At 38.6% G+C, this 24,808-nt stretch overlaps 1 protein-coding gene across 2 annotated transcripts; it reads left to right on the forward strand.

Annotated features, from left to right (window-relative positions):
- Positions 1 to 9,566: 9,566 nt before the first annotated feature.
- On the forward strand, positions 9,567 to 23,891 carry LOC135597204 (uncharacterized). Of its 2 annotated transcripts, none has more exons than XM_065089846.1 (12): positions 9,567 to 9,724; positions 9,831 to 9,945; positions 11,282 to 11,360; positions 12,095 to 12,191; positions 14,461 to 14,563; positions 14,706 to 14,839; positions 14,914 to 15,091; positions 15,185 to 15,342; positions 17,264 to 17,473; positions 17,595 to 17,942; positions 22,343 to 22,469; positions 23,480 to 23,891. In XM_065089846.1, exons 1-12 carry the CDS (start codon positions 9,614 to 9,616, stop codon positions 23,629 to 23,631), a joined length of 1,812 nt encoding a protein of 603 aa, XP_064945918.1. In that variant the 5' UTR covers positions 9,567 to 9,613; the 3' UTR covers positions 23,632 to 23,891. The 2 variants fall into 2 exon arrangements, with proteins under 2 accessions (XP_064945918.1, XP_064945919.1); XM_065089847.1 differs by having other exon boundaries at positions 11,285 to 11,360.
- The last annotated feature ends 917 nt before the right edge of the window (positions 23,892 to 24,808 follow it).

The raw sequence follows: 24,808 nt of genomic DNA on the forward strand, positions 1-24,808 counted from the left end.
CTTCTGTCGATACGTCGACCGATCCACCGGCCCGACGTCCAATCTTCTGACATGTTCCTCTGGCACAACATGATGTTCCTGCTTTAATTGTCTCATCCTGATCGAAGCACCCTGCGTCACTCAAAACGTAGATTAAATCATAAACATATATCAAATAGTTTCATCATCAAAATACGAGATTCAACAGAGGATGCTTAACCTCCTTCACCCTCTCCTAAGGATCTGCAAGGAAACAGGGATATACGATCTCCCTAGGTAACACAATCTACTCTATACGCAGTTTTAAGTTTCGCGGACTTTGCGCACCAATCTTCGCACAACGACAAACATCTCTTTGGGAATCGGGGATTTTATTTTCTTGTTCTTCCGCTGCGCATATAATGTCGCCCCAAGATTTTCCCAACAGTGGTATCAGAGCCAGGTTGTTCATGCGAATGATTGGTTTTGAATTGCGTGTGTTGTGTTTAGGAAGACTTTTGACGTCAAAATCGTTGACGCAAAAACAAGGAAGGGCAGCAACAGTTGCTACCCTCGATCTGCGTACGTGCAGCGCAGCCGAAGGCGGGCAGCACAAGGGGTGCGTCTACAGCAGCTGGCCGGCGGCCTGCTTGCAACAGGCTTGCATCCGGCGGGGCTGGCAGCCCGCGGGCAGAGGCGCCGTAGGGCAGCGGCGCTTGCCACTGCTGCTCCTGCGGGTGAAACCCCCCCCCGTAGGGGCGGCCGCCCGGCGGGACAGCACCGCCTGTGGGGGCGCCCACCTGCAGCGACAGCTTTGCCAGCGGGCGTGTCGCCTACAGGCTAGGGCAGCGCCCTCGCCCAGTCGCACAGGCCGCCGCCAGTAGGGTGGCGGCGGCAGCAGTAAGAGGGAATTAGGATTTTGGGCAAAAGGACAGTTTTGCCCTTGTAAATTTGAGAAATTCTAATTTCTGTCGTTTGTCTAAATTATGAAAATAACCTTAGGAATTGAGAAATTCCCTACATGTCCCTGATTTCATAAAATACTAATTAATTAAAAGGTTTAGTTGATTATTATTTTTATTATTATCTAGTAGTCCTACATGATGATGATTATTTATACATGTGATGTATGATGTGTGGACGGATGATCATGGACCATATGATATGTGTACTTGTGATTATTATTATTGAGGTCTGCGAGCCTCCATTATATTTCTCGTTTATTGTCGGGTCTGCGTGCCTATGATTAAGTTGTAATCACATAAGGAGGTGCAGTAGGAGCGTGGATGCGATAGCGGGACCCACGAGACGGACGATCGTGATGCATGAAGATGCATCAAGATGTCGACGGAACCGACGAGGACGAGATGGACGATCACAGGGCATGGAGATGCACCGTTGCACACATAGATCTTGATGTAAGTGATTAGGCCTACTGGCTCGGGCCTAATCATATTAGGTTGTGGTCCATGATCATCTGGTGTGATTGCTTATACACATACTAGATATGTATATATATTTGCATGCGATGTAGATATATATTAAATATGTATATGTGTGACATGTCATATTAGGAGACCAAATCATAGAAACATCTCTCGATAATATTAAGTCGGTAAACGTGAGGCAATTAGATTGACCAACGTGGCCTTCCATCGTTATAAGTAGGAACCGATTCCCGGTGTAGGTTGAGTTGGTCGAATCCCTCGAGACTCACCTATATCGTAATTCGCTATCTTGCTTACGACATAGAGATGTCATCGGTGACCTGAGGGCATGGTATGCTTGGTCGAGTCCCTCGAGGGTATATCATCAAATCAGACTCATCTTGTAACGAATATGTTGACTTAACCGAGCATCATGGTTGGTCGAGTCCCTCGAGGCCACGGTGATTCGGAGGCCGAACAGGACGGGAATCACAAGGAGTTGTGATCGGCAAGAGTTGCCTACCTTTTAGGCTTAGTGTGATTGGTCGAGTCCCTCGAGGTTACACTAAGACGCTGATTGGATCCTGATCCCCACTAGAAGTCTACCGGAGACTTTCGTTTCATATGCTGAGGGTGTCGCGTGACTCGTTAGTAAAATAGTGGGAGCATATTAAGATAGAAGTCCATATCTTGATAGTTTATTTCTTGCAAAATCTGCATGTTATTCATTTCTGCTGCATCTTTATTTTCAAAAAATGTCGCTTTCAAATCCCTTATGTGGCATACTTGATGTCAACCGCCTCACTGGTCCAAATTATACGGATTGGCTCCGTAACTTGAGAATTGTTCTCACAGCGGAGAAAATCGTGTACGTCCTTGATACAGTGATGCCTACGCCCGAAGAAGGGGCAAATGAGGATGAGATCACTCGCTACGTGAAGTACATTGATGACTCCACTCTTGCTCAATGCTATATGTTGGGCTCTATGACTCCTGAGTTACAGAGACAACATGAAAAGATGAATGCCAGATCCATTCTCCTACATGTCCGTAAATTGTTTGAGGAACAGGGAAGGACTCAACGATATAAGATATCCAAGAGCCTTTTCCGCGCTAGGATGACTGAGGGGACACCGGTTCAGAACCATGTCCTAAAGATGATTGAGTGGATAGAGAAACTCACAGGTCTAGGAATGGTCCTAGAGGATAACTTGTATGTGGACATTGTGCTTCAGTCCCTACTAGATTCCTTTTCACAATTCATAATGAATTTTAATATGAACAAGCTTGAGGTGACTCTCCCAGAGCTCCTCAATATGTTGAGGGAGGCAGAGAGTACTATTAAGAAAGAGAAGCCAGTTCTCTACACTAGTGAGACTAGAAAGAAAAGGAAAGCAGAAAGGTCCCTTAAGAAGGGAAAGGGCAAGGGCAAACCAGGTAAAGCAAAGGTTGATAAGAAAGACCCAGCAAAGGATAAAGGCCAGTGCTTCCACTGTGGTAAAGATGGGCACTGGAAGAGGAACTACAAAGAGTACCTTGCAGAAAGGGCGAAATAGAAGCTTGGAGAAGCTTCAGGTACATTCATGATCAATCTCCAATTGGCAGATTTTTGTGATAGTGCATTGGTATTGGATACCAGTATTGCTTATTACATCTACAATTTATTGTAAATTCTAGCAAAGCCGAGGGGAGATTGACGAGAGGAATATTGCATAAAGGTTTGTTTATGCAAGACACTACTCCACATATCATGAATGTAAGTGTCTAAGAGGAAACGAGATGAGGTGAACAGTGCATACCTATGGCATTGTAGGCTAGGTCATATCCATGAGGGAATGATTCAAAAGTTGCTAAATGATGGATATCTAGATCCATTCGACTATGTGTCATATGCAACTTGCAAGCCTTGCCTTCGTGAAAAACTGACCAACTCTCCATTTAGTGGAATTGGAGAGAGAGTCACTGAGCTATTGGAACTCATACATAGTGATGTATATGGACCCATGTTAACTAATGCCATTGGTGGTTACTCCTACTTCATTACCTTTACTGATGATTTTTCAAAGTATGGATATGTGTACTTAATGAAGTATAAGTCCGAGGCCTTTGAGAAATTCAGAGAGTATAAGAATGAGGTGGAGAACCAGACTAGAAAGAGTATCAAAACTCTTCGATCAGATCGAGGAGGTGAGTACTTAAGTACAGAGTTTACTCAGTTCCTCAAGGACCATGGGATATTATCCCAATGGACACCTCCTTATACACCTTAGCTCAATGGTATCTCTGAAAGGAGAAATCGTATGCTATTAGATATGGTACAGTCCATGATGAGTTTCGCTGACCTACCCATCTTATTCTAGGGATATGCCCTAGAGATCGCAGCTTACCTTCTGAATAGAGTTCCAACTAAGTCGGTAGTGTCTATACCATATGAGATATAGAAAGGGAAGAAGCCTGATCTTAAGGTTGTTAAGATTTGGGGCTGTCCTACCCACGTTAAAAGACACAACCCCGATAAGTTAGAATCAAGGACAGAGCGATGCAAATTTGTGGGATACCCCAAAGAAACTTGTGGGTATTATTTCTATCATCTCGAGGACCAAAAGGTCTTTGTAGCTAAGAGAGTAGTGTTCCTTGAGAAGGAACACATTCTTGGCGGAGATAGTGGGAGAATGATAGAGTTGAGCGAGGTTGGAGAACCAAGCTTAAGCACCACTCTACAGCCCGAGTCTGTTCAGGTACCTAATACACAAGTTTCAACTTTACGCAAGTCTGATAGAGTATCTCATCCTCCTGAAGGATATGTGGAACATATTAGAGGAGAGGATGTTGAGGATATTGATCCTCAGACCTACGAGGAGGCTATTATGAGTATAAACTCCGGAAAGTGGCAAGAAGCCATGAATTCTGAGATGGATTCTATATACTCAAGGTTTGGAACCTAGTTGATGCGCCCGAAGGTATTGTACCCAACGGTTGCAAGTGGATCTTTAAGAAAAAGATCAAAGTAGATGGAAAGGTAGAGACCTATAAAGCAAGGCTAGTGGCTAAGGGGTATCGTCAAAGGCAAGGTGTTGACTACGATGAAACCTTCTCACCCGTAGCAATGCATCCATCAGAATTCTATTGGCTATTACAGCACACTATGATTATGAGATCTGGCAGATGGATGTGAAAACCGCATTCCTCAATGGGAACCTCAAGGAGGAGGTGTATATGATACAACCTGAGGGATTCGTATCCAAGAACTGCCTAGATAAGGTGTGTAGGTTGCTTAGATCCATTTATGGATTAAAGCAAGCTTCCCGAAGTTGGAACATAAGATTTGATGAGGCAATCAGATCTTATGACTTCGTTAAGAACGAAGATGAGCCTTGTGTGTACAGGAAGGTAAGTGGGAGCATTATTACCTTTTTTGGTGTTATATGTGGATGACATCCTTATCATTGGGAACGACGTAGGAATGTTATCCATAGTAAAGGCTTGGTTATTTAGACACTTCTCCATGAAGGACTTAGGGGAAGCATCATATATCTTGGGGATTAGAATCTATAGAGATAGATTCAAGAGGATGCTTGGCTTGTCCCGGTCCAAGTACATAGAAACCATTGTCAAAAGGTTTGACATGAAAAATTCCAAGAGAGGTCTCATACCGATGAGACATGGGATATCGCTTTCTACGAGTATGTCCCCAAAGACTCCAGAAGAAAGGGCGAACATGAATATGATACCTTATGCCTCAACAATAGGGTCTATCATGTATGTCATGCTATGTACTAGGCCTGATATAGCGCATGCTCTTAGTGTCACGAGCAGGTATCAGGCGGATCCAGGCTTGGAGCACTGGAAAGTAGTAAAGTGTATCCTTAAGTACTTGAGAAGGACTAAGGATCTTTTACTAGTATATTGAGGTAATAGCCTTAAGGTTGAAGGCTACACTGACTCAAGTTTTCAGTCTGATGTCAATGATAGCAAGTCGAATTCAGGGTATGTGTGCACCTTGAATGGAGGAGCAGTGTGCTGGAAGAGTTCCAAGCAAGATACCATTACTGACTCGACCACAGAGGCGGAGTACATTGCTGCATCAGATGCAGCAAAGGAGGGAGTCTGGTTGAAGAAGTTCATTACAGATTTGGGAGTCGTTCCGGATAGCGAGAAGTCGACTTCCTTATATTGCGACAACTATGGGGCGATTACTCAAATAAGGAAACCTGGGTCTCATCAGAAGTGTTCTGAGGAGGTTCCAGCTTATCAGAGAGATCGTAACCCGAAGAGATGTAGCAGTGGAAAGAGTTCCATCCGAAGATAACATTGTAGATCCACTGACAAAGCCGTTGTCTCAAATTGTCTTTGAGCGTCACAGGGGTCTGATGGGGATCAGACACATAGGTGATTGGCTTTAGGTCAAGTGGGAGATTGCTAGTCATAGGTGCCCAGCAAGCCAATCACGTGAGTGATGGCACGTGTGACTTGATACAGAATCTTTTTGCTTATTATATTTTGACGTATATCACTTTATAACTATTGCATATGTGCAGATATATATTGTGATGTCCTTGGATTTGTGCAATGGGAATCGGATCGTGATGAGATCACGATAATGAGATCGATTCACCTTTAAACATATATCCTAAATAATCCCGGTCATAGGTTACTCGAGAGGGACATCGTGATAACCGGACAGACTGGTGTGCTGTATACCCGTCCATATGATGGATGCAGCTGGTCTTATAGCTGCTCGTGTAGGGACACTAGGGATACAATACAGGTGCTCATTGGAGAATGAGTTCATTGATTGATCCGCTTACAGAATGCTGGATGGTTGATGATGCCTTATTGTCAGACAGCGATTCCGTAGTCCTAGTGGTATATCTGGTCCTTAGACTTGAGACACCAAGGATGTCCTATATGAGTGCTCCACTCTTTGATACCAGACTTATAGGTTTGGCTGTCCCAAATCTAGTACAGCTGGTCATTGGGAGTGGTAGTCGACCTTACGAGGGCTATTGAGTGTCGATAGAGGATCATCCACTCTCGGCGTCATGAGAGGAATATCCCATGTGTTCTTGCTCAGACAAATCCCTGGCCAGGGTCATTCGGGTTGAAAGAGAAAGAGTTCTCCGGGAGAATCCGATTAGAGTGAGACTTGAGTAGAAACCGTATGGGTCTGATAGCACCATGCTCGATATACGGTCTCTGGGATATTAGATGGATGAGGGACTATAGGTACACGGTAACTGAGGACAGACAGGTCCAATGGATTGGATTCCCCTATATCGTCTAGGGACTACGGCGTAGTGGCCTAGTACGTCCGTAGTCGATAAGTCAAGTGAATTATTACAGAGATAATAATTCACTGAGTTAGAAGGAGTTCTGACGGGTATGACTCATGGCTAGCTCGATATTGGGCCTAGAGGGTCACACACATATGGTAGGCATTGCGATGAGTAGAGGTTCGGATATGAGATATCCGACGGAGCCTTTGTCTTATTGGATGCAGATCCAATACCCACTAGGGGAGGACCCATTAGGGTTTGACAGGGGACCTCTATAAATAAGAGGGATTCAAAGCCTCATAGGCTAGAGTCTTTGCTTGCCTTTCCTATTCTCCTCTCCCTCTCCACCTCAGAGCAGGCCTGGAGTTTTGAGGAGCGTCGTCGCAACCCTGCTGTGTGGATCATCGCTAGAGAGGAGGACGCTTGACCTCCTTCACCCTCTCCTAAGGATCTGCAAGGAAACAGGGATATACGATCTCCCTAGGTAACACAATCTACTCTATACGCAGTTTTAAGTTTTGCGGACTTTGCGCACCAATCTTCGCACGACGACGAACATCTCTTTGGGAATCGGGGATTTTGTTTTCTTGTTCTTCCGCTGCGCATATGATGTCGCCCCCAAGATTTTCCCAACACCTGATGCTGGCGGTGCCACCGCCTACCAGTGTCTGACACTGAAAGTGGACTGGCGGTGCCACCGCCTGGCTCTCGGGTGCTGGGCGGTGCCACCGCCAGACCCTTCGGTTCATAGGTTGAGCTTTAATTTCAGCCCAAACCAAGTCTAATTTTGGGCCCAATTGGCCCCTAACCAGGATATAGGATTATCTTTTAATCCTAATCCTAATTACATGTGAACTACATAACTAAAAACATCCCAAGCAAGTTTTCAACGTCGAGTCTTGTTCCGACGAGCTTTCCGACGAACTTCCGGCGGACTTTCGATATGCTCTCGGGTTTCTTCCGACGGACTCCCAGTAGCTCCCGATCTTGTGACGACTTCAACGAGTAGCCGAGCCTTCTCGGTGATCTCCGCGAACCTCCGATGATCTCTTCAGCGAACTTCCGAAAATTCCGACAAGTTCCTGATTTCTTCTCGGTTGGTTCTGGCAGCATCTCCGACGATTCTTCGGACTCTTAAACGTCAATCGAACTTGACTCCGGTATTCTTGCTTTATGTTTTCTGGTTATCGTAGTTAATCCTGCACACTTAACTCAATAATATGGATTAGATCAATTAACCCATCAATTGATTTTATCATCAAAATCTGAGATTTAACATCTCCCAGGCGGTGGTACCGCCCAATGTTAGTGTTGTAGGCGGTGGTACTGCCAGGACCTAGGAAACCCGGGATGAGAGCTTTTTAGGCTTCAAGTTTGAATTAACTTGAGGCCTATAAATACCCCTCTCATCCCTAGTTAAAACACACAAGCACATAGAGCTTAAAAGTGGGAAAACACTATAGAAATCACATGAGAGAATCCCTCCTTTAATTCAAAGTTTAGAATTCTGTTTAGGGAGGAGTGAGTGCTCGTAAAAGGTTCACTCCTAAACCTGTAAAAAGGAGAAGTGGGAAAACGCTATTAAAAGGTTTCTCCTCTTAATGATAAGTAAATTAGAATAGTCCAACTCTTCCTTATCTTCACCTCCGGCTTCTCCTACCTCTGCCTCTCTGCCTTCGTTTGTCGCTATGGCCTCCAACACTTTCTCTTCCTCGATAAGATGGACTTTTTTTTAAACTTAAATTACATATGTTATTATATTAATGATTTATTGTGAGTCCACATGCCACGTAAGAAACAAGCCAACATGCCATGTAAGCAAATTTTTTAACTTAAATTATATAAATATAATATTATATAAAATATAATATTATATAAATATTTTATTATGAGTCAACATGTCATGTAAGTAGATTCTAACATCTATTAACTCAGACTTGACGGGAGGAGCTTATATGATACGTTTTTAAAAATGTAGGGGTTAATTTAGACACGAGTAAATTATAAGGACTTAAGCGATCCATGATTCAAGGGCTAAAATGAATCTTAATTGTGAGTTTTGAATGTAGATAATTATTATATACTTTTATTAAAATAATAAAAGTCAATTGAATTTATCTCCATAACATTGGAATGTTTGTGAAAAGAATTATATTTTCTAAAAGTTTTTAATTATGCTACTTATATTTTATCTAGTGTTTATTATTCCACTACTCATTTATTTTTGATTAAATGTATTAATAGTATGGTGCGTTAGAAGAATATGAAAATGGTAATGAGTTGAATATGAATAATAACAAAGATTTATTTGTTGATGCATCTATCGATGTAAATTACTTAATTTATGTCATTAGGTGTCTAGAAATACATCTGATGATTTTTTAATAAAAATATAATTATTTTTATTATTATAGATTATTTTTAATAAAAATAAAAAAAGAAAAAAAATCAGAATAGATAGTTTTGATATGTAACCAAAACTAGAATTGGAACCACAAATTCGAAAATCGTCTGGATTCGACTTGGTTCCGATTATAAAGATATGGTTCTAAGATTAGGATTACCTCCAAGTCACTATAAAAAAATAAATAGAAATAAATAAATATAGGACGAATTAACGAGAAAAACCTCTCATTTTATTTTATTTTTTCGATTGACACCCTTTTTTTTTGTTTTCCTTATCCCGAGAAAACGTGGACATATAAAATAAAATCTCGCCCTTTGTATTAGATCACTATAAAAAGTATAACAATTTATTGATTTATTTCTGTATTAATTACGGTATTTTTTAGTATGATTATAATATTTTTGGTCCTTCACGAAAATTACTATAATTGGACACCTTTTCGATGAAACGAAACCGGACGGTATATATATAAACGACTAAACCCCTACTCGCAAGCAACACAAATTCACTTCCCCCCTTGGCCTCAGCGGCGGAGCTAAGAAACAATGCCGCTTTCTATCTCGTCCTCACCCACTGCCGCCGCTACTACTGCCGCCAGCGGAGCCGCTCACCGCTTCCTCTATCCTCACCGGCCGTGCCTCCACCGCGCTGGAAAAGTGAGTCTCTCTCTTCTCCTCTGTCCTTTCTCTCGCCCTGCTTTGTTTAGGGCCACCAAGGAAATATACCACCTTTGTGATGCTTGGTCTTGTGCCTTGGCAACAGAATTTCGTACTTCTCTCGTTTGTTCCCTGTCGGGCTTCTTCCGTAGCTCGCGGTCTGATCAGGGGCATGGCAGATGTGGAAACGCAAAAGGCTGCATCTCCTTCTATATTGGCTGGTATTATCTGCCCTTCGCGCCTCTTTTTCGTGTTCTGTTGGGCAAAAGATTGAACTTTTGAACTTTTTCGGTTCTTTTGGGGTGAAAGGTTGTAGTGTTTGTGGTTTTCATTTAGCCGCTTGATATTTCGTTTCTCCGCCTCTCAAAAATTTTGTGCTAAAAATTTGAATTTAAGTTAATCAGGGAAAATCATATTACTTCTTTTTCCTTTTCTGTATGTAATCGGCCTTTTTAGCCTCTTTATTATTTGGATTTATGTGCATTTCAAAACTGTATTGAGGAACTTGTATTTCGTTCTTGTTTCACATTCTTCCACATGGTTACCCTCTCTTAGGTGGAAATTGAAAGGAATTACTCCATGTCTACATGTGACTAAGCTACAATGGAGAAGATGTTACTTTCTACCTACAATTGGCCACCTTTTTTGCCAAGTTTGTTGTTGGCCTACTTGCTTTTCTAAACCATCCTTTGGAAGTTTACATCTTCTGATGGTCAATTATACAATTTTGTCAAATGTTCCTTGAGTCTTCTTGATTTTGAATTGTGATCCATAGCTTGTGCCATGTTGATGGGAAAAAGTATTGGAAAAGTGATGAATATTTTCATCAGTACTTTAAAAATAAGGTTTTTGCTGATGACTAACCATAGAAAAACTGATTACTCTTTCTCTTTATTCACAGGATCAAGCAAATTCTTTTGACTGAATATTCATTAATCTTGTAAATAGAATTTTGTTTCCTCAAATTTTGGATCTTTGATATTATTTTTGATGAAGCTTTGCGTGGATTGGATATTTTTCTTGCCTGCAATTAGGTCAATGGAAACTTATGTTTGCTATCATTTCTCACAGGAAAGTTAAATAATTGTGAGCTATCCGTATTCAACTAACAACTCATTATAATTTTTTTCATTTTTAGTGATGATGATTGTCAATTCCTTTATCTCTTTGTCTATTTGTTTTCGAGGATAAGTTCTAAATGTTGTTTTTGTGCCTGTTAACTACTGGTTGCTGGTTGTATCTTCACATGATGTGTGTGCTTTTACATTGGCACAATATGTAGCATGCAACTGGGCATGGTAATGTGCTATGGTATGACTAGCACTATACTGGTTTGGTACTGGCATGATAATGTGCTGCAGCAAAGGCAGCACTTTAATGCATTCTTTCTTGAAGATTCCAGATGTTAATTGGTTGCTGCCTTGTATATGCTGCTGTATAGATGATACTTAAATCCAGACTCAATTTTTGGTGCAATGAAGTAATAAGTTAAATTATATATATAGTTGAGTGATCTTTTTCTGGCTCTGGTGCTAATGTTTATAGATCTTTTATTAGTAGGGCATAAGCAAGCATTGATATCATTGTCGGATAAGCGAGACTTATCTCTTCTTGGAGATGGACTCCAAGGCTTAGGGTAAGCTTCAGCATGTGTGAACTTTAATATTTGTATTGGCTATTAAAATTTTATCTTGGAATATCTAATCTCTATTGTTCCTCCCAGCTGTATGTTTAGTTTAACATTTAAGGTTGTTTTATTCACAGTAGGTAGTCTATTTCCTTGCTTTCTGAAAGAGAAATATGTATCAGAACAATGAACATCTTTGATGCAAAAATTGCATATGTATAGTTCTGCTCTAATTGAATTATCTTCAAAGGATTCTGGTGCAACTCTCATGAATTTTCTTTATGATAGATGAGCAAATTCGATACTGAACAAAGCATCCACACTTTCCCCATGCAAAATACGTAGACTTTCTAAAGTGTGGAAAGCTGGCAGAGTGATGAACAATTAGTTGTACTGTCTCTACAAGTGATTAAATATCTTCAAGTTCCTTGACTCACCACAGTGTTCATTCTGTAGATAATCAAGTTGTTCTGTGTATATAACAATCAAGTTCTTGAACAGTTCTCGACTGCTGTGGATTTGTTTAATGGGCGTTCACTTGTTGTCCTTGATATAAATCTCAAGTTGTTTTCTTCTTTATTTTTCTTCTCTCTTGGTGGACTCTTTACTTTGGCAGCACACTTCCATGCGCATCTCATTATTGTAATTCTTAAAATGCATATCTTAGCAATGGAATGGTCTGGCTTTGTTTTTTTTCTTTTGCCTCTAGTCTTCCCTAGCTTCATGCAAATACTTTTTTATAGGTATTCTATTGTTTCGACCGGCGGAACAGCATTTGCTTTAGAAGAAGCTGGTGTCTCTGTAACTAAAGTTGAAGAGATCACCCATTTTCCAGAAATGGTAAACTTTATTATGTTATTATCCTTGACCACTTGTACGTGTCCTCTTTATAAATATCTAGATTAACATAAATAATAACTTTATTATGTAGTTTCAGTTTATTTGAATTATATGAATTTGTCTTCTAGTAACCTCTATTCTTGTTAATATGGTTATAATTGCTTCTCAAAACGGGACCTGCTTGGGTTGAGAAACAAGTATCATCATCTATCCACTTTTGGATATGTGCTGGATATTTACATGGATGGAGAACAAAGGAATTGGAAGAATTAAGTGATCACTAGATATCAACAAATAAAGACTCATAATTTTGTATATAAATGATTTTGCAGCAGAAAGTAGTTACTCATTATACAATCCATCCATTTAACCTTCTCTGGTGGCACTATGTATATTGTGTATGATAGATGTAATTATGTTTTTTCTCTTTTTTCAGTGCCTTCACCAAAATTTTCAAGTTCAACTTTCACTTAAGCAAACTTACTAGTTTGTTCCAAGGAGAGTTGTGTGAGATGTCATATAAGCGACTGTGTTTTGTTTCTCTGTGGGTTGCATGAGTGAAATGTTTTGGGTTGAACCTTCACGATATCTGATCTTCAATTTGTTCTTTTTTACTTTGGAGTTTGCTGATTGGAACTTGGTGAAAGCTGTGCCAAGAAAACAAAGGGCATTTTGTTCCTTATCTTCACTATTTGCCTTTTAAAAGGTTGATATTTTTTTACTGGTTGTAGAAAATCCTCTGAGATATCTATAAATAGAAATAACTTTGTTGTCTTTTAGCTTTGTTACAAAGGTGAGCTGGGAGTTTAGGATACGCAGTCTTGACATGATGGTTTGCATGTCTTGAGAACAAACAACAGCGAAGCACATAACTCTTAAGTATCCCAATTCTGTAGCTCATTTTTGTAGTCGTATCTTGTTCAAACCAATGAATAGAGCTGAGGTTATAGTTAAAGCAGCCAGTAGAAAACCGAAATAACTAGTTATAGTAAGCATGAAAGAGCTAAATTAGATATGTTCTTTTGCTACATATGTTGATAAAACACTTACCTAAGTTGGTGGACGTCGATCTAGGATTTGGCATAAATTGAGAATTTTTCCATAGTCTAAACTTGGTACGCTATTCAGGTTTTTCATCTTGAATTTCTTAAATAATTTTCAGGAATTTGATATACCCTGTAGTATGAGGTCCTATATACATGCTATTTTGAGTTTAAAATACACTAGGGTAACATAACCAGTGATTTAAAAAGCGTTAGGCGCCAAAAGGTGCCAAGGTCCAAAAACGCCTGAGGTGCTAGGCGCTTGCTCGAGCGAAGCGAGACGCTAAAATATAAAAAATATAATATAATTAATAAATATAATTATTTAAATAAAAAATACTATTAAATTAAGAAAATTAGGTACAAAATCACAATAAATAAATAAATAAATCATAATAGTATATTTTTTATTTTTTAAATAAAAATATACTATTAAATAAAAAAAAATTAATAGTATTAAAATTAAAATAATATATTATTAATCTAATAAATAAAAATACTATTATTAGTATACAGTTAGCAGTATACTGTTAATATACTGTTAACAGTATAGTGAGAAGAGTGTGAGAAGACCGAGGCTGCTGAGGCAATGGCAACGGTAGCAAGCGATAGCCGTAGTTGGAGCGGGAGCGACGAGCGACAGCGGGAGTGGGAGCGGGAGCTGCGAGCAGAAGCGGGAGCGGCGACAACAGCGGTGAGCGACGATAGTAGTGACGAGCAGCGATTGTGGCAGCGGCGAGCAGTGACAGTGGTAGCGGCAGCAGAGAGCAGCGACAGTAGAGAAGAAATCTCGGCGGCAAAATCGCGAGTGTTAGGGTTGGGGAAGTTGGGGAAATCGCGAGAGGGAGCATGGTATCGGTGATTTAGTTGGTTCGATTGAACCGACTAAAGCATCGGAGACCAACCAGACCTAAAAATCTGGTTCGGTCGCCTAGTTTAACCCAGGCGCTCACCCGAAGCGCCCGACGCCTGGGCTCGGACGAGCGCCCAGGCGGCGCCTCTTTGAAGTGAGGCGCCTGGACATGAAGCGAGGCGCTTGGGCCTCGCCTCGCCTTGCCCGAGCGCCTATTGAAATCACTGAACATAACTTTGATCTGATGCACATAGTTGTGTATACTTCTAAAAGGATGTTGTGAAGGTGCTTTTCTATCAAACTGAATAACTTTCCTCTGCTTGATCATCTTTCATCATAAAAGGTTACCTAACCATTTTATTGATTTCTGCAGCTAGATGGACGGGTGAAAACTCTACATCCTAGTATACATGGTGGTATTCTTGCTCGTAGAGATCATAATCATCACATGGAAGCCTTAAGTAGGCACAACATTGGTAAGTTACTCATCATTATGTCTTTTAGTTCATACATTATTCAAGAATCCTTCTAGTATCGTTTGGATGTAAATAATTCTTGATTATGAGATTCTAAAACTTATAATTTGGACAGTTTAATATTTTCTTCATATTTTTGCAGGAACATTTGATATAGTGGTGGTGAACTTGTATCCATTCTATGAAAAGGTTACTTCTGCCAATGGAATAACTTTTGAGGATGGAATTGAGAATATCGACATTGGTGGCCCTACCTTGATACGTGCTGCAGCAAAGGTTGTTCTAAAACTTGATGGGACATTTACAGTTATGACTTGCCTGGGAACTTGCCTAAGTGCTTGTTTTAACAGAATCACAAAGATGTCTTGGTTGTTGTTGACCACAAAGACTATCCTGCAGTCTTGGAATTTCTGCAAGGAAAACAAGATAATCAGCATTTTCGGAGGAAACTGGCATGGAAGGCCTTTCAACATGTTGCTTCTTATGATTCTGCAGTGTCAGAGTGGTTGTGGAAGCAAACAGAGGATGGTAACCATCTTTTTCTCTTTGTTTTATACATCATATGAACTTTATAAACAGGTTTGCAAATCATATTATTTTTTATGTGTGATCTTATCTTAGGAGATAAGATGCCTCCAAGCTTTACAGTGCCCTTGTCACTGAAGTGTACTCTTCGATATGGTGAAAATCCTCATCAGAAAGCTGCATTTTACGATGACAGGAGTTTATCCCTGGTTAATGCTGGTGGTATTGCCACTGCTATACAACACCATGGGAAGGTGAGAGAAGTTCATTGGGTTTAGTGATACAATTTTCTTATTTCATGCTGCACCAGCCATCACAGAAATCAATGTTTACAAAAAGAAAAACTAACATGGCAACAGGCAGATCAAGGAAGCTAGAAAAGAACATTTACTGTCGAGCATCTTAATTCTCCTATACAGTAGTGGTCAAACTGATTTGACTATGGAAAGTTCCATAGTTTAGAAAAAGGACTCTTGTTAGTCAATTGTTAGAACAATTTGTTTCATTCTGTGCTAGGTAACATGGCAATGTTGCCATTAGAAGAAGAAACATAGAATGGAAAAGGGAAAAAGTAAAACGAACAATAATAGAAATATGTAGAACGAGAAAGCCAAGAAAACGATATTTATGTTGAAGAAGATAGCCAACAAAATATTTATCTACTTATCTTGCATCTTGTGTCACCTATCCGTTCTCTTTGACATGGGAGTTGTCCAAGCAAAAATGCACTTTGGAGTCCACTTTAGGGTTTAAAATAAGTTATGTAGTTTTGGGTTAAATAATATTATTATTGCTCATTCTTTTAGTATTTTGGATAAATTTTCTTCTACATTGAAGTGTTATTAGAGTCCATTTTTAGTTGTTTACTTACTACTGAGTCCACTGATGAATATAGATAAGTTTGGAAGAGTCATTATGCCAGAAAGAACCAAATTTTTATTAATTTAAGCATCACTTTAGATAGGATTTTAGATAAACCCTATATTGACTGTAATGTAAAAGTCTTTACCCCAAGCCTTAAATGTATAAAAAAGGCATGTTGCAATTATCAAATTAATGGGAGTGTTTATTATAAAATAGTTAAACCATATTTTTTATGGAATTTTTGTTGACATGTATATTGTTAGTTATGAGTTTGATGATTAACTACTTTGGGAAGATAATTTGTTTGGTACATGTCATATTTGTATAATAATAAATCCTGCTGCATCAAAGCGAAGATTTAAGGTGATGCAAGTAGATGAGATGTGTAGAGAACTACTTTAGAAATCAAAGCGAACCACTGATAACAAAGTGAGAAAAACTAAAGCCCTTGTGAAGGACAAGTATCATCTTGGTTATTTTTAGATGTGGGATGAAAGAACAACTTGAAAATGTGGAAGATGGCATACAGAAATTTATAGGTGCTAGTGATATTGATGTTATAGAATTGCAAGAAATTTAAATTTTTATTACAAGTGTTGAAGTTTATGAAGTTCTAAAAAAGGATATTAAATATTAGATTCAAGAAAGTTTGATGGTCCATGTTGATTGCACTCTGAAGTTATATTTAGAGTTGTGACCAAGTCCAGTAGTTTGGGTCAGTCATGTCATTTATTATTTTGATATTTTCAGATGATTTTTTTTCCATAATTTTGCTGAGTTACTGGAGGCCCATTTTAAATTTATTGCTTGATTTTTGAGTTGGTTACTTAATTTTGAGTTCCTATATTGATATAGGTAGGTCGAATGATTCATTAAACATGTAAAATTCAAGTATTTATACTTTAAATGTCACCTTAGTGCAGATTTTGGATACGAGATGTACTATTTTTGAAAAGTTTTTAATAAAGTTTCTAATTAACATTAAATTAAAAATCTTAAGCTATTAGGAAAGAGTTCAAGACTCCATGGGATTACAAATATCTACCTGTATTATTTATCAGAATGCCTACTTGGTTTCCTGTGAATTTGAAAATTTGGGAAATCTTGTTGTTCTAGTTTTTATAAGATTCTATGAGTCTGCTCTACCTGACAAGTACTTATGTCTCACTTGATAAATGGTTGATTAGCCAATATAGTTCTGGAATTCAAATGGCATGTATGTTTAGCTTTTGATCTGAGGTATTTGGTCATATATGGTTATTCTTACTTTGCTGGGTCTTTTTGTCAAAATTGTTCTCTGGTTTGATCCAGGAAATGTCGTACAATAATTATTTGGATGCTGATGCTGCCTGGAACTGTGTCTCCGAGTTCAAGAACCCTACTTGTGTGATTGTGAAGCACACAAATCCCTGTGGTGTAGCATCACGTCAAGACATCCTTGAAGCCTACAGGCTAGCTGTAAAGGCTGATCCTGTCAGTGCTTTTGGTGGCATTGTCGCTTTCAACACAATAGTAGATGAGGTATTTATCAAAGAAATGAAAATTGAATTGCACAGTATCTTTTTCATAAGCAACACAGAGATGAATTTGAATTTCCATATCTTGATTCACATGTATTAATTTCTGACAATCAAATGCCTAGGACCTAGCAAAGGAAATCCGTGAGTTTAGGAGTCCAATAGACGGTTCGATTCGAATGTTTTACGAGATTGTGGTTGCACCTAAATATACTGAGAAAGGCCTTGAGATCCTCCGTGGCAAGTCAAAGACTTTGAGGATCCTTGAGGCAAAAAAGAGTGAGAAAGGGATGCTTTCACTGCGACAGGTTGCTGGGGGCTGGTTAGCTCAGGACTCTGATGATTTAACCCCAGAAGATATCAAATTCACTGTGATGTCGGAAAGGATACCACATGAGGCTGAGCTTCAAGATGCGGAATTTGCATGGCTTTGTGTTAAGCATGTCAAGAGTAATGCAATTGTAATAGCCAAGGTAATTCTGTTCTCCACTTCAATACTATATGCTATTAAGCAGTAATTCAATAATTAAGCCAGTTAAGTCTTAGATTATTTAATTTTATATGTAGGAGGCAGTTGGTTGTAATTTAATATATCTGGATTTGTCTGGAGATTTTAGGTGATTAAAGTTCTTTTATTTCTAAAAAGGAACAACATAGATTTCAAAATGATTGAAGCATGAGTTACAGCAGTTGCATATTTCTGCACTTTTCACTCTTATCATTCTGTTGAAATTTATAATTTTTTGCTCTTTACCTTGAGATCCTTTATAATAGCTTGATATTTATAATATACAACTTGCACATGCATCATCTTATGAATTTATGTTGTGTATCAACATAAACTAGGCAAGATCTTTCAACACAATGCAAGGTCTAAATCTTTGTTTTTGTCCTTTCAGATTTGCCCTAGATTTACTTGTGGTAACAGATGCCTCAATTAACTTAGAAACATTTAGAATTAAATGTTACTGAAATCTTTCTATCTTGGATGTTTATGTTGTGTATAAACTATGATTGTAACCTGTCCGTCATAGTTGGAACTGACGGCAAGGATTAAGATTCAATGGGATAAGGTTGTACTATATTCCTTCTGGCATCTTAAAATTTTGTGTTGTGCATGTTGACAATACTACTTCGCTGGTTGGCATAGGCCAAAATTTAACCTAACCTTATGTGGGTGTTTTTATTTTAACCATGTATTTTGGACAAAATTGATTGGGTAACATTAAGATTAGGTCAAGTGAGTGAAGAACACTAACAATGCATAGTATCAAAATCATCATCTTATTATATAATATATAAAGATCCTACAGAATGAAGATGATTAATCTGAGGTCTGCCTTTCAATTTAATTTTCAGTTTTTCACTACATCTGCATTCAATATAATAATTGAATGTAATCATGGTTAGACTCTTGTACTTTGGATGCTTTTTCTGTATAATCTACAATACAACTGTATTTCATATGGTAAAATTTGTCCTTTGGAAATCTTCTAATAGTATAAAGCGACTGGACACTTTTTTTTTCTATCAATGATCCATATAATCTTGCGTTTTGCATGCACCACATACCTTAAACATTGACGGCCAGTTTACCTAGATTTACAATGATGATCACCCCATCTTTCTCTGAGATACATCAAAAGAACTCTTTGCCTTAACACCCACTAATAATTTGCTTTATTATTGTCAATAAAACAATATGTAGATCCTAATCATATTTTGGTGAGCTTTTGGAGCAGGGTATATAACCTCTACCATTTTGTGTTTTGATGTTATGCCAATCTAGTTTGTAAATGCTTGCAGGTTCTTTCCCAGACATATACTCTAATTGTCGTTTCATCAAATTCACTGCACCATTGCTTTCTTCAATTCACTTTTAGATGAGCACTCATGCCCCTGTGCTGATGATCTTCAATTTTCTTTTTTCTATATGCAAATTATTGATGAACTAATCCTGTTCTGTATTGGAGAAGTTGGCAAAGATAGACGTAACTAAGTCATATGTAAATACCCTTTGTGTGAGCTTGATGTGTTTTATGCTTCATCCCTAGTTATGTTGCTCGTGGACTCTTTATCTATCATTGCATCTTCTAAGCTCATTATTTAAATCTTACTAGCTTAGTAGCTTGTGTCGGAGTCATTTGTCCTTCACGTGATTTGTACTTTGATCAAACCAACGCCAATTGCTTTTAACTAAAATATGGCTGTCAAATTGTTTAATAAGGAGAATTTCTTTCATGGATGTTATATTTATTAACTATTTCTAAGAAAATAGAGATCTATTCGTTACATACTAGTGATTGTGTGGTGGGTTTTGTGGCTAGACCCATAAATGTACCAGTAATAATTGACTACACAACCAGATAGTGATTGACATGGTGTTTCAACAAATAGTGTTCCTTTTAGTAGGGTTTGTTGTATCGATGCGTACTGCTCGATATGGGCGATACGTACCGGTCTGACAAGATACCGGTTCACGAACCGCCTTCTACTAGGCGGTATCGGCCACTTGACCCCATATCAGGCGATATAAGATTTGTACTAGGTGGTAACGGTCGAAATCCGATCGTTACCGACTTGTACCAATCGGTAATGGTCGATTTTCGGCTATTATCGATCAAGGGTTGAGATTACTGATCAAGGTCGGATTTTGATTATTATTGGTCGAATTTGATTGTTTGAGGCTTAGAAACAGAGATTGATCTCATGGTATTCACAATCGTCATATTATGGAGAATCTTACGACCAACAGCGGTATGGTGATAGTTGGTCATACTTTTCCGAGTGACAGTACGATGTTCGATCTTACAATATGGAGTAGTTGATCAGTAGCGAAAGTAGAAGTTCCGACATTCTCTATTCTCCGCACCAATACATGCCACATTCGTCCTTCCCTCAAGAGCTGCCTTAGATATATGTGGTTCACGACAATCAGATTACGACCATCACCATATTGATGCACCAATAACATACAGTGTATCAGTACACTATGTCGTGGGATCAATTTCAGGATTGGACCCAACAAACATATCATATTGATATATAGATACACATAGGATCGAGGACCTCGATCCATCGATTGTGGAGTCTCATTGTTCTTTTTGGTAGTAGAACCTAGCATATTCATCAATTGATTATTTGATTCATTTGAATTTTAAAGTTTAAAGTTAAGTTATATAAAAAATAATCTAACAATTTAAATAATTTTTTTTGTAGATAATTCATTATTAATGGAAGGACGATTTGGAACATATTACAAAACTACTCCTCAAAGCTCGAAAAAGATATGTGACATTATTCTTTCTTAATTTACATTATTTTTGATAAAATTATATTAAAATTATATTTATTTCTAACTTAAAAACCCTAATCTAATTTTTTTCTATTTTTCAAGTATTTTTGGAGGTTTTTTTTTATGATTTTGGGCATATCATTGGTAGTGATTTAAAAAGCGCTAGGCGTCAAAAGGCGCCAAGGTCCAAAAACGCCCGAGGCGCTAGGCGCTCGTCTAGGCGCTCGCCCGAACGAAGCCAGACGCTAAAATATAAAAATATATAATATAATTAATATAATTATTTGAATAAAAAATATGCTATTAAATTAAGAAAATCGAGTACAAAATCACAATGTTATATTAATAAAAAGTCTCAAAAATCAAAACAATAAAATTTTACATCAAATCTATTGAGTTGCTCTGTACACTTGCCATTTATTCTGAAACCTAACAATAATTTTAAATAAATAAAAATTAATAGTATTAAAATCAAAATAATATATTATTAATCTAATAAATAAAAATACTATTATTAGTATACAGTTAGCAGTATACTGTTAATATACTGTTAACAGTATAGTGAGAAGAGTGTGAGAAGACCGAGGCTGCTAAGGCAACGACAGCGGTAGCGGGAGCGACGAGCAATAGCGGGAGTGGGAGTGGGAGCGGGAGCTGCGAGCGACGACAACAGTGATAAGCGACGATTGTGGTAGCGGCGAGTAGCGACAATGGCAGCAGAGAGCAACGAGAACGGAGAAGAAATCTCAAAGGCAAAATCGCGAGTGTTAGGGTTGGGGAAGTCGGGGAAATCGTGAGAGGGAGCCTATCGGTGATTTAGTTGGTTCGATTGAACCAACTAAAGCACCGGAGACCGAACCAGATGTAAAACACTGGTTCGATCGCCTGGTTTAACTCGGGCGCTCGCCCGAAGCGCCTGGCGCCTGGGCTCGAGCGAGCGCCTAGGCGGTGCCTCGTTGAAGCGAGGCGCTTGGACATGAAGCGAGGCGCTCGGGCCTCGCCTCGCCTCGCCCGAGCGCCTAGGCGAGCGCCCGAGCGCCTATTGAAATCACTGATCATTGGTATGCCTATACATACCGAGCAAGGCTTGGTACAAGTGTAATTTCGCAGGATTTAGCATGTGTCCTTGTTGGAAAACAACAAGAATGAATGAAACATCTTGTCATGAATGACAGGTCAGACCGTTCTTTGAGCACCTGTTCTTGCTGATATGATACGCAGTTTTTCCAATTAATTAGATAGCTTGAGGGAAATCTATATGTTGATATTAGTAATGGACTAAGGTAGATCGGAGGTTCTTCCTTAGATTAGTTTATTTGAATGCAAAGCATCTGTAGATTAATGATGATTTTATGTATTTTTAGCTTATGGAAAAAAAAATTATTGTTCTTGAGCTATCCATTGATGATTAATTCCTCTGCTTAGTAGACAGCTAAAAAGCACAATATGCCAGACAGAGTCTGGCTTCTGACAAATTACAAGGAAATCTACTCTATCTTTGGCTTCTGCGACCATGTGGTGTTTCTTATATTCCTCAAGTGTTCTCATACACAGGAAACTGAATGTTTCTTTTTGCAGAATAACTGTATGTTGGGAATGGGGAGTGGGCAGCCAAATAGGGTGGAGAGCTTACGAATAGCTTTTAGTAAAGCAGGAGAAGAGGCAAAAGGAGCTGCTTTGGCTAGTGATGCTTTCTTCCCATTTGGTAAGAACTATGAAATCAACAGACATGCTGCAGCCATTGTTCTTTCTTACATATGCATCAAATGATTATACATCATGTTTCTTTCTCTTATTTTGAATTTTCTGAACGTGTGGTTTTCATTATCATCTTTTCAACATAGGATGATAGCCAATTTTGATCTTATTTTTGCTAAATTGCCACCAAACATGCATATCAACTCCTAGATACATGATTTTGTTCTTTGTACTCTAGATATGTGTCTACATCGATCTGTTTTCTGTGTCATCATCCTCTGTGCCTTATATAATCGAGGATACTCCATGGGATCGATGAGTCTGTCGTATTGGCTGTAAAATCATGCGATACCTCTAATTCTAATCGATGAGTCTCTAATAGATTTTCATAGGTCTTCCTCTATGTCATACCAGCTAATTCTAATTGACTCACCTTGTTTAACTAATAATTTATAAGTTTCCTTTTAGCATTTTCATGCTGTTTTAAATGATTCTCTGATTCTCTCGGATTTTTTTTCTATCAAAGCTTTGTATCATTGTTCTTCAATTTTAGCTTTTTAATAATCGCATTCATCCATCTGAGTATCTTCATCGTAGCATCCTTAGTGTTTGCGTGCTGATAAAGTTTAAAATCTGTACTACAATTTTCAATCCCGCAACACTATGATCTCTCTTTTGGGAGAGGGAATGATCCGGATAGGCAGAAGAATAGAAATAATAGTCGATAGTTCCATCATGGGCTATCTGGGTGCTGCAACTGAACCAACCATGCAAACCAAGTGAAACAATATCTGCTTGAGGACTGGGTCTCTCAAAAAGGGGATCACCGTCACTTATTTATCCTCCAACTGGACACTGAGAACTTTTGATGGCAAAGTGTTCATACAACAGCTACCTTAACCTTGTTTTGTTTTTTTCTGTTTACTTCTTTGGTGGGCTTCTAGTGTACCTTGTCAAGACATAGACAAAATGATCTGTAGTGGCTTTATTATTGAAACGAGATTACTGCATTGGCAGCTTGGAAGGACGCGGTCGAAGAGGCATGCCAGAACGGTATCGGAGTTATTGCTGAACCTGGAGGCAGTATCAGAGACGGAGATGCCGTGGACTGCTGCAACAAATATGGAGTTTCTCTTGTCTTTACGAATGTCCGACACTTCAGGCACTGAAGACCATCTTCTCTCCAAGTATGGAAGAGAAAATTCCTGACAGAGGAATACAGTTCAGAAGCAAGACTAAATGGTGAAGCCAAAATCTACACGCATGGTGACTGGAGGCAAATAATATAATATTTGTTTTCTCGTTCATTGGATTGTCATGGTTTTGTTGCTGCAGGTTTCATATCCATGTGAAAGTGGTAGAATGATAAATACCATTGTCACCAAAATTAAGAATGATAATGGATAGGATATCATGAATTTTATTTTTATTTTCTATACAGGTGCTTTAATTTTTTTTATTTAGGTCCAACTCATATATCTATTTTTTTTTTGTTAGTACCTTTTCCAAATATGATTAATGGTTACACAAATCTAGCTTAAGTGGGTTAGAATGGCAGGTACCCGAATAAACGTAATCTATTGTGGTCACTAGAAATAATTAATTACAGGATGTTATTGTAAGGGATATTAATAGTCGATCACAAATAGTTGAGATATTATGGTTTGTATTTTAGAAAACATTGGGTGCTGAAATATCACACTTATATTGAATTGCAGGCCAAGAATAGCAAACAAAGCAAACTCCAAAAACAAAGAGCTGCTGCTACCATACTCAATTGAGGTCTCACATAATAAATTTACAGCGGGCATGTCAACCGCGCAGGGCAATTCTATATCTTAAGTGTACGTGTGTGTGCATGCAAGTGCGTGCGTGCGTGTATCCAAAGCCAACTTATGCATCAAATTGTTCATGGAGTTCAATGTTGATGGATGGTGGGGTAGCAGCTCGCACTCCGCCATCCAATATTAATGTGGTGATTAAGAGCATGGTAAACCCTAAACCCAGCCTTATATTAACTGACTGATATGCACTTAAAATCATACACGATAACGAATGCACAGGAACAATCAATTTGTTCTAATCTATACTGCAACTTTAAATATCAACATCATGTGCATATTTTCTGGACTTCTATCTGCAATGATAAATAGGATGAATCTAGCTTGTCCACAATAATGAATGAAAAAAAAAAAAAAACAATTTAAATTATGCAGAAATCAGCTTACTTGTTTGTATATCTTTGTCGATTGAGCCAATTAACTGATCTTGTTGACCTGATATGGCTTGTCCTTATGTGGATGGTGATGATGATGTGAAAAATTGAGCCGTCGTGTTTGGTGTAGG

Source organism: Musa acuminata, chromosome BXJ1-11 (genome assembly GCF_036884655.1).
Source record: "Musa acuminata AAA Group cultivar baxijiao chromosome BXJ1-11, Cavendish_Baxijiao_AAA, whole genome shotgun sequence".
NCBI lineage: Eukaryota > Viridiplantae > Streptophyta > Magnoliopsida > Zingiberales > Musaceae > Musa > Musa acuminata.